The following is a 16300-nucleotide window of genomic DNA, read 5'->3' as shown; positions in this document are numbered from 1 at the left end:
ACAACTACACATAACATTAGAATCTTTGTCACAAACTTACCTTTGATTTCACTGGTAAGACTTTTTTATCCACACCTTCAGGGCTAAGTGGTACAACACAGGAATCTTCTACATCACTCTCACTGTTGTCATTCTTGGATTCTTCCACATCAGCAGATTCAGACTTCTTTGGAACTACAAAGAATAACCACACAGTCAGCACTATCAACAGGCTAAGGAAACCACAGATGATATACCAAAGAAACCAACATTTCTTTTGAAAAAAAAACAAAGAAAAAGCCACAGGCAACATGACATTTAGTAAGAAACTAAGGCACATAAGCACATGACAGAAATACAGAAAAGAACACAGGAATTGGAATAAACGATCATACTGCAGAACAATGATACTCATTTTGTTTTTAAATTGCAAGTCACATCATAACAAGACTGTCAAATACAAAATTACTGCATAACTAAATTAACAACATCCATTATCGTCCAGATATGTATGCAACTAAAAATCTTGAGCCTCATTTCAATGACAGAATCACAGGAAAGTGATTTAACTCATGATTCAATACAATGCAATACAGCACAGGGGACAGGCCCTTTGGCCCACCAAGCCTGCCATGATTTCTAAGCCTTATTTAGGCCCACTACTTATTGCCTGTGCTCAGTTTCTATCCCTCTGTTCACCTCCCATTCATGCGTCTATTAAGGTGCACCTTAAATGTTGCTAATGTGCCTGCTTCCACCACCTCCACTGGCAGTGCATTCCAGGCACCCACCACCCTCTGTGCGTAAAATTTTCCCCGCACTTCTCCCCTAAACTTACCACTCTCACCATGAACCTTTTGTAGTTGACCTTTCCACCCTTGGTAAAATGCCTGACTATCCACCCTATCTATGCCTCTCAATTTTTAGACCTCTATCAGGTCGTCCCTCAGCCTCTGGCTTTCCAGTGAAAACAATTCGAGTTTATCCAAGGTCTCCTCATAACCAAAACCCTCCAGACCAGGCAACATCCTGATTGACCTTCTCTACCCCCTCTCCAAAGCAACCACGTCCGTCTGTTAGTGTGGCAACCAGAACGGCACACAACATTCTAAATCTGGCCTAACTAAAGTTTTATACAGCTGTAACGTAACTTACCAACTTTTATATTTGATGCCATGGCCAGCGAAGTCAAGCGTGCTGTATGCCTTCTTGACCACCTTATCCACCTGTGTTGCCACTTTGTGATTTGTGGACCTGAACGCCCAGATTCCTCTGTATGTCAATGCTCCTAAGGGTTCTGCCATTTATTGTATAATTCACACCAGAATTTGATCTTCCAAAACACATTACCTTGCATTTGTTCGGATTAAACTCCATCTGACATTTCTTTGCCCAAATCTGCATTCTATATCGCTGTATCCTTTGACAATGCTCCTGAATATCTGCAACTCAGCCAATTTTCATGTCGTTGGCAAATTTACTAATCAGACAATCTACATTCTCCTCCAGATCATTTATATACATTACAAACAGCAAAGGTCCCAGCACTGATCCCTGCAGAACACCACTAGTTACTGATCCCCATTCCAAAAAAGCACCCTTCCACTCCTACTGTCTTCTATGACCTCGATGGAGGTAGGAAATCGGAACCTTAGTCTCAACTGACAATTTTGAGGATTAACACTCAGAAAACTTCTGCTTGTCTAGTCTAAATACATGAGTCCTGCTCAATTATACATCCTAGCCTGTCAACTAAGATGTGCTATTGCCTGCATCATTAGAAAAACCTACAAGTGAATAATTCTGCTGATTGCATTTGCTTCATAGTCAGGGATAAGTTGAAATTGAATAACAAAATAAAGTCAGTGCTTATCAAACAACCTAATTTTATTAATCACGCAGTTTTCACTGCATCCCACCCACTTTTAGATGAAATAAGATTTACATGGAGAAGTCAATGTTCAGATCTAGTTATTAGCAACTTCGACCAGCTAAAGAATGGAAAGCTTAATGGTTTGAACTTGAGGACCATATAATTGTTAAAAATATTCAAAGTTTAAAGCCAATATAAACAAAGATATTGCTAGTAGGTTGATTCCTTCAAAAAAGAGAATGCAATCAAATTTTGCTTCCAAAAAACTTACTTCAACAGCTTCAAAAGTCACATGTCACCAAGTTATAGTCCAACAGGTTTCTTTGGAATCATACAAGCTTTCAGAGCGCAGCCCTTAAGATTTCTATGTTTCATAGATGTAAATAACAAACATGATACAAAATAGCACACACACATATTTTACTTGCATCGTATGTGCACTTCACACAAGTCATTTTTGTCAGTGCATATACTTTGTTCTACCATCTTAGACATAAAAACAATTTTTGTGTACCTCTCATCCTCCTTCTTTCACGGATGATTTTCTGGGTAATTTTCTTCCACCGAGGTGAGGAACCTAGCAGTTTTAGCTTAGACATTATAGAAATGTCATTACTGACAGCCGGCCGCAACTCATTGAACAAAAATCTCAGACGTTCAATTACTGGTGCGCACACTTCTTTGTATGAACGTCCTTGCTCTTGGTGAGTCTAAGATTTAGAAGAAAAAAGGTTTAAGCTGGTTTGCAACAAATAACACTGCAAAGAGAATGACACTTTAAAAGTAGCATCTAAAATAGAAATGACATTCTCAGAAGTCTATAAAATATCCTCTTCACCTTTATTAAAGAACACTTGGCTTGATACACCACCCGACAAACATCACCCACCGACTTAGGCAAGACTCTGAGCTTTCCTTGATCCACTCCTAACGCATTTTGGTTGATAACAGATAAAGCTGTATGGCCTGCATAAAATTTACACGGAGAAAAAGAAATGCACACATTAGATTTAGGCCAAACACTGAACTGAAATTCTAAGACAAGACTTTGTTTAATGCCTGTGACAGCAAATTGCTAAGATTAGTAACTTCAGAGTCATAGGGAAGTATGATCCTCTATCCATGTCAATCCTCTATCTAGCATTCTCTTAAAGAATCAACTAAAATCAAAATACCACAGATGCTCGTAATCTGATACAAACAAAGAATGCTTGAGAAACTCAACATGGCTGGCAGCATCCGTGAAGAAACAGAATTAACATTTCAAGTAGGATATACTCTTCAATGTTCTGAACATGAAATATTAACTGTTTCTCTCTCCACAGATGCTGCCAGACATGTGGAGCTTCTCAAACATTCTCAGAATTGGTGTCTTAAAGAATCAATCCAGTTCAACAGCAATCTGGTCTCCTATGAAGTATGCACCATTCAAGTCAAATTCACTGCACAATAATCAAATATTCGAAATCTAGCTATAATCTAGTTTATCAATTTTGTCAACCCCTGCATTTGCAATTACTTTTCCCCTTTTTCTTCCCTTTTCACAAGCTCCAGACTGACAGCAATTGAATAATAAGCTCATAGAAGGTTCAGAATTTACAACAGCCCTCTCCAAAAATAACCATTCCTCCTCCTTTTTCTTTGTACACAACAACCCCATTGTGTGACTGTCTAAAATCAGAACACCATTTTGTTTAGCCTACCATGTATTGAAATAATAATTTGATTGCTGCAGTTTTGTTGAGGGGACAATAGATTTCAGTATCTTTGTAAAGGACTCTATTGTATTTTTGCATGTCAAGTGCAGCCAGATGTTAAAACTGTTGATACCAATCATATTGGCTTCACCAGACAGAGATTAAGAAGCACCCATTTCTATTGTTACGTAATTCTTATTACTTATTAAGATCAGTCTGGGTGGGGAAGGAGAAGCGGGACACAAAGAAGAAAGATACTTTTAAAATCAAAAGAGTGCAAATGCTGAACTTCCTTTCAAATTAGCTTTATTTTGTCCAGTAAACCAATTTTCCTATCAGCATCAGTGGTTCCATGTTATAATCTTTTTGTCCTAGGATTAGGCGTTAACAAGTGTCAATGAGTACTCATATGAAAACTGAATAAATTTAAGTAGTTAAAGTTTAAAGAAATTTAAATTTTGTCTATCAATTCATGCAAAATTTGAGTTCAATTCAACACTGCAGAGGGGAACTAAAAATAGCTTACCAATGACATGGACAACAGAACAATAGCAAAGAACGCACAAGATAGAAGAATAATGGACACAGAACAAATCAGTGAGAAAATTAGCAGCAAGTAGAAGAAAACTGCTTCAATAATTTATTAGTGACAGAGCTGACAACATGGGAAGAAAATTCGAACATTAGATCTACCCAAATCTAAAAAAAATTGCTGGCATCTGCAAAAACAACTCTTGAATTACCTTTTAAGGCTCATCAAAAATTCAGAATACACAAGTCAGTTTATTAAAACTAAAATTATTTTTAGTGTTTGAGATTTAGCAACGTGTCCAACCTAAATCCTGGTGCTTCAGGAGACAGCACAAGAGTAACCGCCCTACGTCTTCCACAGGATGCTCAGGAGGGAAAGTGATTGGTGTTGTCAGATGACACTGCTTGCAATAGCGCTCTATTTGGCACAAGAAATCCTGCCAATGGAACATAAATGAGTCAATATAAACAAAATAATATGGGAACTGCAACAAAGAAAAAGATGCTTAAACAAGTAACAGAATTTCGTTACTAAATACTGTCAAATTCTGCAAAGCTATTCAGAGAAAAGAAAAATCTACTCAATATTACTTTTTTATATAACTTATTTTAGCAAACAAATATAGATTATACAACTATTTTGAAAAGTGTAAAATTGAATTTTCAACTTCTATACTGTAAGCCACGATACTTGGGTTCTCATTGAAAAGGTGGAGAAGTTGAACACATTCTTTTAATGAATAAGCACTTCAGTAACAGATGAACAAAGACAGACAAGATTATGCAATCAAATGCTAGTAGCCTTTATGGAAAGTCAAAATACTCAGCTCAGGACTAAGCAGGACACCTGCTATCAATAACTGCCCTTTAGAATCACTATTTCAAGTTTGCTCAATGACCCAATGGATAATCTACAGAATCATTTCACTTTCTTGAGAGTCAAAAATTAATAACAACTTGTGAAAGCCAAGGAAAAAGGATCAACAGCAACCACCTCCACCAGATCAGATGATAATTGGATGTCTTCTGGCTACAAAAGTGTGTCCCCAAACATGCAAGTACACCAGCAAGCAGGGATCCCCAGCTTGTTTTCCCTCAAGACAACACCTAGATTGACTGGGCCACGTGAACCAAATGGACGATTGTCAATTCCCTAGATACATGTAAGCCTACTATCAGCACAAGATCAACAAATCATCTATATATGCAAGGAAAGGAGGTCTGCAAACAAGACTTGAAGTTGATTGGGATCAGAGTTAATGCATGGGAATGCCTGAAAACAGGTAGCCAGGAAGGGGTAGCATGGAAAAAACAGAAGTCAAAAGGAATGAACCAATCGTACAAAAAAAACCTGCTGAAAGAAGATAGTAAGAACTGCCGATGCTGGAGTCAGAGTCAATACAGTGTGGAGCTGGAGGAACACAGCAGGCCAGGCAGCATCAGAGGAGCAGCAAGGTTGACGTCTCAGGTTAGACCCTTCTTTAGAGGGTCCCGACTCGAAATGTCGACTTTCCTACTCCTCTGATGCTGCCTGGCCGGGGTGTTCCTCCAGCTCCACACTGTACCTGCTGAAAGGAAATAACATTAGTCAACCTCAGGACAATATTATTCATCAGTGCTAGCTGTGGAAGGCACTGCCACTCTCAAATTGCTCCCGACAGATAAAACAGAATGCTCAATCCAGAAGTGACACCACCCTGAGCACAGCCCATCATCTCCTGATGATCAAAACAGAGGAGGCTTGGGTATAATGCTGTCCTGTAATGTTCACTAGGTCACCACAAGTCAAGCTTTCTTTTGTTTCACGTAGAAGAGCACATAGAGCTGCAAATGCTGCAAGAAGGTTCAGAAAAGGATGAAAGCAGTAGGAAAGGGAGCTTCTTAAAGGGGTGAAATGCAGAAAGAAATGGATCATTCTGCCAACGCTAAATAAGATACCGATGGGGAGAAGTGTAGAACTTTCATAAACGTATTGGGTGCTATTATTAGTTAGAGGTACAGTAGCCTTGCCTTGTTTTACTGGACTAAGAATCCAAAGGTCTGAACTAATGATCTGGATACTGGTTCAAACACCCATCACAGCGCCTGAGAATTTAAATAGAGTCAAATAAAAATGCCAGCATCAATAATGCTGAACATGAAATGACCAGACTTTCAGAAGAAAAAACCCTGCTTTGGTAATGTCATTTACAGAAGGAAGTATGGCATTCTCGTCTCATCTGGTCCCAGTGACAGCCCAAACCTACAGCATGATTGACTCTCAAATACGTTCCAAAATAGCCAAGAAAGCCAAGATTGTATTCAAGAAGGTGGTTTGCCCATGACTTTTCAAAGGCAATTAGAGATGGCCCATAAATGCTGGTCTTGCCAACAATGCTCACATCCCAGGACGGAATATAAGAATTATACAAAGGCATATTGAACTGACTGAAATCAGTGAAGACAATGTTAAGTGTTGCACTGCACATTGATCCAATTTAAAATGGCATAGCCTAATGTTTCTTCCCAAGCCATGCCTGATCAAATATTTACATGCTTAGTCTTTGGAGACAGAAGCTGAAAAAACATGCAAAAGATGTTAGCATCCAGTCTGGTCATAAGATAAGATCTTAATTAGATATTTGGGTTAGAATGCAAGTCAACTCCCATGTAAGCAATGCATTCATTGCAATTAGAGCAAATTATATTACTGAATATATGAAGATAGCCACAGCAGATACTAGTTCATAAAAGTATCCACATGTTTTAAGTAACTTTTATTGTCACAACAACCTGGAATTTCCATGATACCTACCCGGATAACAACATCTGTGTGGATTTGACCGAAACACACACTTGTAATCACCTTAGACCAAAATCCCTGATCTTTTTCTTCATTTCTAAAGAAAACTTACCAAAGCAAAATCCATCCACATCCACAGATAAGTATGATGCATTGATTCCACTTATGATGAACACACATGAACATTACTTGCAGAATTTTAAGCACAATGGCATTCACAGTCACAACTGCAACAAGCAGCCATAAATTAAAGCCTTCGTCAGGTCAGTTTCTCACACGGATTTTAAATTCACATTAAATGAGCTCAAATTCAATCAACCACTCTTGGCACACAAGGTCTGTGACCAACAGTCAACTGAAACTATTGATTGGTCTTTACCTCCCAGCCACCACAGTTTTGCAATTTGCACTGCAGCCTTCTTCTGTCCAAGTAAAAACTCTAGTGCAAATTTGTGTAAAAACTTACAAGCTTTAACATATAAAATCCAGAATAACCATTTTAGTCTTAGATAAAAGCAGCAACAAGCAGTGCTTCATTTTACCTGATGAAACACATACCTTTACATTGTAGTCTTGAATGTTGTTGTCTGCAATAGCCTGGAGGAAAGGTTGAGTGTGATCACCTTGTGTTAAATTCCGTACATAAAGTTTGGTTTTATCTGGAGTTGTAGTGGAGCTGCAATGATCTTCATCTTTCTCCTCATTATAGCTGTAATGAATCTGGCTTGTCTGCAAACCACCGGAGAAAAGGGAAGATTGCAGCCATTCTGGTAAATATAGAAATTGTGTTAATTCTACAAACAACTGTATTGTTTGGATATTACTAAAATAGCTTAATAAAATTCAAGATATCTTTTCAAGTGGCAATGCAAACTTGAGTGTTAAATCTTCCTCAATTTTCAATAAGAACTAAAATCATCATTGCTTGTCGTCTCTTTTTGCAAGCCTCAATTTCACATATCACACTAATTAGCATAACAGCAATCACAGATGCTGCAAGTCAACCTCAATGTGGCTCCACACTTAGCAGGAGACACCACTTAAACAAGGCAAGAAGAATGCCTCTCTGAATGCCACAATGCCCTTACACTTCAACTGATCATTGGCTCTCCACCACCTATTTCCTTTTCTATTTAAACACAAATAGGTCTAAAGTTTCGACAAAGATCTGTAGCTCGGGTTGTGGATGAGGTTGTTGACTTGCTCGCCGAGCTGGCTTGTTTTTCTTCAGACATTTCGTCACCATGCTAGGTGACATCAGTGGAGCCTCCGACACAGCCATGCTGTTCTACTGTTTGGAATTTATACTGTCTAGTCCTTTATGGTGAGTACTGACATTTCCGGCTTTGATCTGTATGGGTTTGTATATGGGGTCCAATTCTATATGTTTGTTGATTGAAGTATAGGTGGAGAACCATGCCTCTAGGAATTCCTCTGTGTGTCTATGTTTGGCTTGGGCTACTATAGTTACCTTGTCCCAGTTAAACTGATGGCCTTCATTGTCTGAATGTCTCTCCTTAATATTGGTACATTCAGACAATGAAGGCCATCAATTTAACCAGGACAAGGTAACCATTGTAGGCCAAGCCAAACATAGACATGCACGGGAATTCCTAGAGGCATGGTTCTCCACCCAAAATTCAACCAAACATATAGAATTGGACCTCATATACAAACCCATACAGGTGAAAACCGGAAATGACACTGCTCACCATAACGGACCAGACAGTATAAATTCCAAGCAGAGTAGAATAACATCGCTTCATCGGAAGTTCCACTGATGATATCACCTAGCATGATGACAAAACATCTGAACAAAAATAAGCCAGCTCAGCGAGCAAGTCAACAAATAGGTCTGTCACCCATTCAAATCACCAAAAAACATTATAAAGTATGTACTGAAATACAAACTGCTAAAAAACCTAGCTTCAATAAGATAAAAGTTAGAGTCTTGAATTGCTAAGCTTGTGCAACTCAGATAGAATGTGAGCAAATCTCCCAACAAAGGAGAGGTTAACAATAACTGGGTTAAATTGTTTTTAAAACTTTTGATTTAAAACGTTGGCAAAAGTATTACAAAAATAAGGTTTGCGTATATTGTGTTATCAGTATACTAACTGGCACATTCGACCTCTAGAGATGACAAAGGAGTACTCATTCCCAAATATGATGCATGTAATCCTAGGAGGAGACCAAGATTCCGTTCTGTGTCGATCAGAGGTGAAGATAAACTGCCAAGATCTGGCGTGGTTACCACTTCCTGATCTGGCTATAATGGAAAAACAAAGAAGGAGAAATTAAAAGGCAATTAATTAGATTTTAAAAACCTTAGTCTGATGCAAAACAAAGAACTGCAAATGCTGGAGATCTAGAATGAAAAAAAAAACAAAGTTGCTAAGAAAACTGAGCAGGTCCAGCAGTATCTGTGGAGAAAAAAGCAAAGTTAATGTTTCAAGTCCTGTGACCCTTCTGAAAGAGAGTTCTAGCACTTTAAAAGTTAAATGCGTTTCTCTCCACAGTTGGTGCCAGACTTGGTGGGTTTCTCCAACAATTTGTTTTGACTTGATTTAGTCTAATACATGCTGGAAATTTTATGTTATTTCAGAAAAATAAACAATGTGCTATTTGTTATTTTTCTTTTTAAAAAAAGTACTTCAATCAGAAATCAAAGGCAAATAACCTATTCATTAAACACAATGGAGCAGATCTCAGCACAGCTTTATGAAATATTTCTGTACCTCCATATATTGGCCAACACAAAATGCTTGCATTGACTCTCTTGTATCTTCGAACTGGAGGGCAGCTTCCAATGCAACCACTGGGTCTTCTCCAGCAAACTGAGCTGCAAGCAAAAATACCATGCTATCATCACCATTTAAAACAAAGAAGCATTCTACCAGCAAGAAGTATACTTGTAAAATATCAATCCAAACAGTGTTGTATGGATTAGTAAAATTTGTTTTTTCTCCTCTGAGCAAAGTCATTTTCAGTGGGGAAATGGAAATACTCTATTTATTTTGTCAGCTTCTTCACGATTGGGATCAAATATGCTACTTTTATCTTAAATAACACACAATTAAGACACATTTTGAGCACTTTTTCCCCCTTCAAGGGTTCAATCTCAAAAACAAATTTCCTTTAATCACAAACTCCCTTACTACCTACTTCTCTATATGTGCAACTTTACATACCAGTTATGTCTCCCCACCTAAAAAACATAGAATTCTTTGACTCAACAATACAAGCATGGAACAGTGGCAGGCAGATCTCATTACATGGGTTCAAAATTCCTATACTTACATGCCCAAAAGCAGGCAAGTAATCTGGTCGACATGTAAATTAAACTGTACCTGTCCCAGGTAAAAATGAAAAGAAAGAAAACGTCAATAGTGGTACATTTGTAAAATTGGCCAAAAATTCGTGTGTAGTTGAATTTATGAGTCATAAGTAGTTTACACTTTGCACCTTTTTTTTAAAAATAGGACGAAGGTGAATATGAAAGCTGTTAAAATGCAGCTACACGGGTAGCATGCATTAGAACACTCTTCTGTCATAACTTGGATTAACTGATGGAAAAACTGTTCCTCTTCTTTGTGTCACAATGTCACAAGTGCCAGAATTCGAATGCACTTTTGGGATTATACTTCACATTGTAAACAAAACAGCAGTATGACTACTGTCAAAATTGGACTAGCAATCACTCATCCAAACTTCGCAAATTCGTCCAAAAGTAATAGTTCTCATCAGCTTTTGGTGCCTAACACATTCATAGTCTAAACAAAACTGAAGCAATCCCCGTGCAACCAATCAATATCCCAGTCAGGCACAAAAGCAAAAACTAATTTTCTCTTTGCCCTTTGACAACCATTGGAAATTCTGCAGCGCAAAATACTAGTATATTGCATCCTGGATAAAATTCTTTGTAGAGTTCTTATTAATTGTCAATGGTATCAAAAACTGGCACTGTAATCAGGCTTAACCTTTGAACACCACTACGCAGGTAACATTGATATACCCAGAAAGTCCAAATAATAGCCCTATAAACTAAACTCAATTTTGACAATCTCTACCAATTCTCTACTGAAAATGGTCAAAGACAGACAGGAGTCATAATGCAACACTACTTGTAGTCATATGCATAAAGTAGATTGGCTATTAATGGCAAGGACCTAGGCCATGGCCAAGGCCCTAGGAAATGAAGCTGGTCCAAGTGGAGAACATTAGAGTAGGGGAGCATTTGGGGAATAATGATCATAATATTAAGGGTCAATATTAAGATAGAAAATAATAATACAAAAAAGATAAAATCGGTCCAGGATTAAGACCCCAGACTGGAAAAGGACAGATTTTGGGAGTCTAAAAGTTGAGCTGGAACAATATGATTTGAAATGCATTTTGGTAGATAAAACAGTGGATGAGAAATGGGAAGCTTTCAAAAGAGAAATGAATAGGGTGCAAATGGGACCAAAGGGTCTGTTTCCATGCTGTATGACTATGCCTCAAAGCTAGATACATACCCATGAGAAATAAATATGGGTTATTCAAAGCTACAGTACCCTGGATGACTAAGGATATTGATGAAAAAATGGAAGAAAAAGGAGGCTTATGATGCATACTGGAATAATAATAGCAATAGAAATCAGGAAGAGTATGTCAATTGCACAAGAGAGGTTAAGACGAGAATAAGGAAGGCTAAGATGAAACATGAGGAAAGGAGAGCAGGCCGCATTAAAACAAACAGTAAAATGTTCTTTAAACATATTAATAGTAAAAAGTGAAGAATAGAGTGGAGGCTAAAAGGAACAAGCAAGGCAAACCCCTCATTGAAGCAAAGAGTTATGGCAGAGGTACTAAATGAGTACTTTGCTTCTGTTTTTACCAAATTAGAAAATGGTGACAATGGCCTATTTGAAAATGTGGGTGTTGAATGACTGAGCAGCAGAGTGATAAATAAAGAAGAGATGCTAAAAAGGCTGGCAGCACTCCAGGTAAAGAAGTCACCAGGCCTGGATGAATCCTAGATTGCTGAGAGAGGTAAAGCAGCAAATTACAGAGCAATTGACAAAAACTTTCCAGACCTCTCTGAAGACAGGATTAGTCCTCGGGGACTGGAGAATTGCAAATGTGACACCACTGATTAGGAAAGGAGCAAAGGGTAACCCACGAAACACTGGCTAGTCAGCTTGACGTCAGTAGTGGGAAAACTGATGGAGGCCATAATATGGGATAAGGTAAATATACAAGTTAGCCAGGAAGGACCTAAAGAGAGAGCTAAGAAGAGCCAGGAGGGGACATGAGAAGTCTTTAGCAGGTAGGATCAAGGAAAACCCTAAAGCTTTCTATAGGTATGTCAGGAATAAAAGAATGACTAGAGTAAGATTGGGGCCGGTCAAGGACAGTAGTGGGAAGTTGTGCGTGGAGTCCGAAGAGATAGGAGAGGTGCTAAATGAATATTTTTCATCAGTATTCACACAGGAAAAAGACAATGTGGTCGAGGAGAATACTGAGATACAGTCTATTAGACTAAACGGGATTGAGGTTCATAAGGAGGAGGTGTTAGCAATTCTGGAAGGTGTGAAAATAGATAAGTCCCCTGGGCTGGATGGGATTTATCCTGGGATTCTCTGGGAAGCGAGAGAGGAGATTGCAGAGCCTTTGGCTTTGATCTTTATGTCATCATTGTCTTCAGGAATAGTGCCAGAAGACTGGAGACTAGCAAATGTTGTCCCCTTGTTCAAGAAGGGGAGTAGAGACAACCCTGGTAATTATAGACCAGTGAGCCTTACTTCGGTTGTGGGTAAAGTGTTGGAAAGGATTATAAGAGATAGGATTTATAATCATCTAGAAAGGAATAATTTGATTAGGGATAGTCAACACGGTTTTGTGAAGGGTAGGTCGTGCCTCACAAACCTTATTGAGTTCTTCGAGAAGGTGACCAAACAGGTGGATGAGGGTAAAGCAGTTGACGTGGTGTATTTGGATTTCAGTAAAGCGTTTGATAAGGTTCCCCATGGTAGGCTATTGCAGAAAATACGGAGGCATGGGATTGAGGGTGATTTAGCAGTTTGGATCAGAAATTGGCTAGCTGTAAGAAGACAGAGGGTGGTGGTTGATGGGAAATGTTCATCCTGGACTTCAGTTACTAGTGGTCTACCTCAAGGATCTGTTTTGGGGCCACTGCTGTTTGTCATTTTTATAAATGACCTGGCTGAGGGCGTAGAAGGATGGGTTAGTAAATTTGCGGATGACAAAGTCGGTGGAGTTGTGGATAGCGCGGAAGGATGTTGCAGGTTACAGAGGGACATAGATAAGCTGCAGAGCTGGGCTGAGAGGTGGCAAATGGAGTTTAATGCGGAAAAGTGTGAGGTGATTCACTTTGGAAGGAGTAACAGGAATACAGAGTACTGGGCTAATGGTAAGATTCTTGGTAGTGTGGATGAGCAGAAACATCTCGGTGTCCATGTGCGTAGATCACTGAAAGTTGCCACCCAGGTTGATAGCGTTGTTAAGAAGGCGTACAGTATGTTAGGTTTTATTGGTAGAGGGATTGAGTTTCGGAGCCATGAGGTCATGTTGCAGCTGTACAAAACTCTGGTGCGGCTGCACTTGGAGTATTGCGTACAGTTCTGGTCACCGCATTATAGGAAGGATGTGGAAGCATTGGAAAGGGTGCAGAGGAGATTTACCAGGATGTTGCCTGGTATGGAGGGAAGGTCTTATGAGGAAAGGCTGAGGGTTTTGAGGCTGTTTTCATTAGAGAGAAGAAGGTTAAGAGGTGACTTGATAGAGACATACAAGATGATCAGAGGATTAGATAGGGTGGACAGTGGGAGCCTTTTTCCTCGGATGGTGATGGCTAGCACGAGGGGACATAGCTTTAAATTGAGGGGTGATAGATATAGGACAGATGTCAGAGGTAGGTTCTTTACTCAGAGTAGTAAGGGCGTGGAATGCCCTGCCTGCAAAAATAGTAGACTCGCCCACTTTAAGGGCATTTAAATGGTCATTGGATAAACATATGGATGATAATGGAATAGTTTAGGTTAGATGGGCTTCAGATTGGTTTCACAGGTCGGCGCAACATCGAGGGCCGAAGGGCCTGTACTGCGCTGTAATGTTCTATGTTCTATGTTCTACACTTATTTTTCTCTAAGTTAATACTTGAGTCAACATGGCTTTGTCAAGGGCAGGTCATGTCTGACAAATTTGACTAAGTTCTTTGACAAGGCGACACAGAGGAGGGTAGCACTGTGGATGTTGTATATTGTACTTTGAAAGAATATTTGATTTGGTGCCACATGGCAGGTTGGTTAGCAAATTAGAAATGCTTGGGATTGATTGGTTCTTAGCAACATGGATTAGAAGTTGGCTAAATGATAGGAAACAGAGGGTAGATATAGATGGGCATTTCTCAGATTGGAGAGGAGTTGAAAGTTGTGCTCCTCCGGGATCGGTGCTGGGACCCTTGCTTTTTCGGATTTAAGAAAGCATTTGGACATGGGTGTTAGGGACAAAATAAGTCTAGTGAATTGTGAGCATGACACTGTGTGACTTCAGAGGGGCATTGACATCTTGGCAAAACGGGCAGACACCTGGCAGATGAATTTCAATGCCAAGAAATGTGAAACAATGCATTTTGGTAGAAGAAACAGAGGGGCAATACAGGCTTAATGGTTCAACCTTGAAGAGGTACAGGAGCACAGGGACCTCAGGGTACATGTGCATAATTTTCTGAATGTGGCCAGGCAAGTTGAAACAGTTGCTAAAAAGGTTCATAGGATCATTGGGTTTATAAATCAAGACATGGAGAATAAAAGCAAGGAAGTGATGCTCCACCTCTACAAATGAATGGTCAAATCATATTTGGAGTATAGTGTTCAGTTTTGGGGACCTTATTTAAAGATGGAGCCCTAGTGAGAATGCAAAGGAGATTTACTAGAAGGATAACTAGAATGCGGGATTTTAGCTGAAGGAACGATTACAGAAATTGGACTCGTACTCTTTGGAACAGGGAAGATTGAGAGGTGACCTTATTGATTGTTCAAAGTTATGAACAATTTTGACAAGGTAAAAAAGGATATTCTGTTTCCACTAGTTAGTATGTCAGTAACTAGGGGTGACAATTTCAAAGACTGTCAGCAAGAGAGCTAGAAGTGAGATGAGGAGAAACTGCTCCTCTCAGTTGTTATGATTTAGAATGCGCTGCCTGGGGGACTGATGGAGGTGGATTCCATACGAGGTTTCAAAAGAAAGCTGATTTTTTTTTTAAAGTGATGAATTTAGAGACGACAGAGGGAGAGCTGAAGAATAGGACTAACTGTGTTGCTCATTCAGAATTCAGTACAGACACGATTGGTCGAATGGCCTCCTTCTGTATTGTAAATTCTATAACATGTTACACTGGTATTTTCAGTTGGGTTCAAGACATGTTAAGGCAAAGTAGGGCTTAATGAACAATGTCACACGCAACAATTTTGGGGGAAGATCTGCACCTAAGAACATCCTAACTTTTTCATTGCATGGCTTAAGAAGCGGTTATAGTTCGATGTCAAGGAGAACAGTCAATTTAATGGTTTCAACTGATGAATTGTTAACAGTTGCGATCCTACTAAGACGGATCTCTCAGGGCAGATGTCCAGTATGTGGATGATGGTCTGACTTGAATGGCCACAGTCACAATTGGAGACGTTCCTCATGTTTCAGAAAAGTGGCCACATCTTCCTCGGCCCAACCTCAAGTGACTGAGGCTTGTCCAGGGTCTAGGGCTCCCATGGGTCAGTAACCAGGCTGAGTTAGTGATGTCTGCGGCCAATCAAGTAGTACACCATTAAGAAGGAAGGGTGTCTTCAGTTAATGTGAGAGGTGTGTTCCAGTGGGATCCATGAGATTTCAAACAGGTCCATGATGGCTTCTCTTTTGAAATTCCATGTCAATGGGAGCCCTGTCAGCCACCGGCATTCTTTAAAGGCAATATTTCCCAACAGACATTAAGAGATTCAAACAGTGTTAGTACAGGAAGCCACTCAAGACATGTTGTTCTTGTTACTGGTCAGGAAAAATAATCATAACACTATCACATTTGAGTAGCAGCTTTAAGCCAGCTCGAGGAATAGGACTTCACCATTTACAGTGCGTAATGGATCAGATCAGTTGGTTCACATCAATTAGAATCCTAAATTTTGAGCACAAATCAATATCTAACTTGTCCAGGGAAAACAGCACTTTTTATTCAACGTACACTCCAAAGTTATAGTAAAAGAAACCTACAAAAACCTTGACTGATTTCAATAAAGTCAGAATTCTTTTCAATAGCAAAATACACACTGGGCTTTAGAAACTGCATAGTTAATATTTTTGCAATAGTGACAGTATTCAAGGTTGGTGTTTCAGGGTTCATGTTGGGAGGCATTAGCCAAGAACAGGAAGATGGGGATTGTG

The 16300-nt window shown here is 39.3% G+C and overlaps 1 protein-coding gene across 1 annotated transcript in view; it reads right to left on the bottom strand.

Annotated features, from left to right (window-relative positions):
* Positions 1 to 16300, bottom strand: part of herc2 (HECT and RLD domain containing E3 ubiquitin protein ligase 2) — a 231921-nt gene that overhangs the window by 144561 nt on the left and 71060 nt on the right. Inside the window, exons 24-30 of the mRNA XM_048597893.1 lie at positions 9601 to 9704; positions 8981 to 9131; positions 7421 to 7629; positions 4385 to 4517; positions 2691 to 2818; positions 2367 to 2562; positions 41 to 174 (exon numbers count right to left, since the gene is read on the bottom strand). Coding sequence (XP_048453850.1) covers positions 41 to 174; positions 2367 to 2562; positions 2691 to 2818; positions 4385 to 4517; positions 7421 to 7629; positions 8981 to 9131; positions 9601 to 9704 — 1055 coding nt within the window. The remainder of the gene's footprint in view (positions 1 to 40; positions 175 to 2366; positions 2563 to 2690; positions 2819 to 4384; positions 4518 to 7420; positions 7630 to 8980; positions 9132 to 9600; positions 9705 to 16300) is intronic.

Source organism: Rhincodon typus, chromosome 6, assembly GCF_021869965.1.
Source record: "Rhincodon typus isolate 14 chromosome 6, sRhiTyp1.1, whole genome shotgun sequence".
In the NCBI taxonomy this organism is placed as follows: Eukaryota; Metazoa; Chordata; class Chondrichthyes; order Orectolobiformes; family Rhincodontidae; genus Rhincodon; species Rhincodon typus.
Note: the sequence above shows the minus strand (reverse complement) of the source record. Positions and strands in the feature narration are given on the sequence as shown.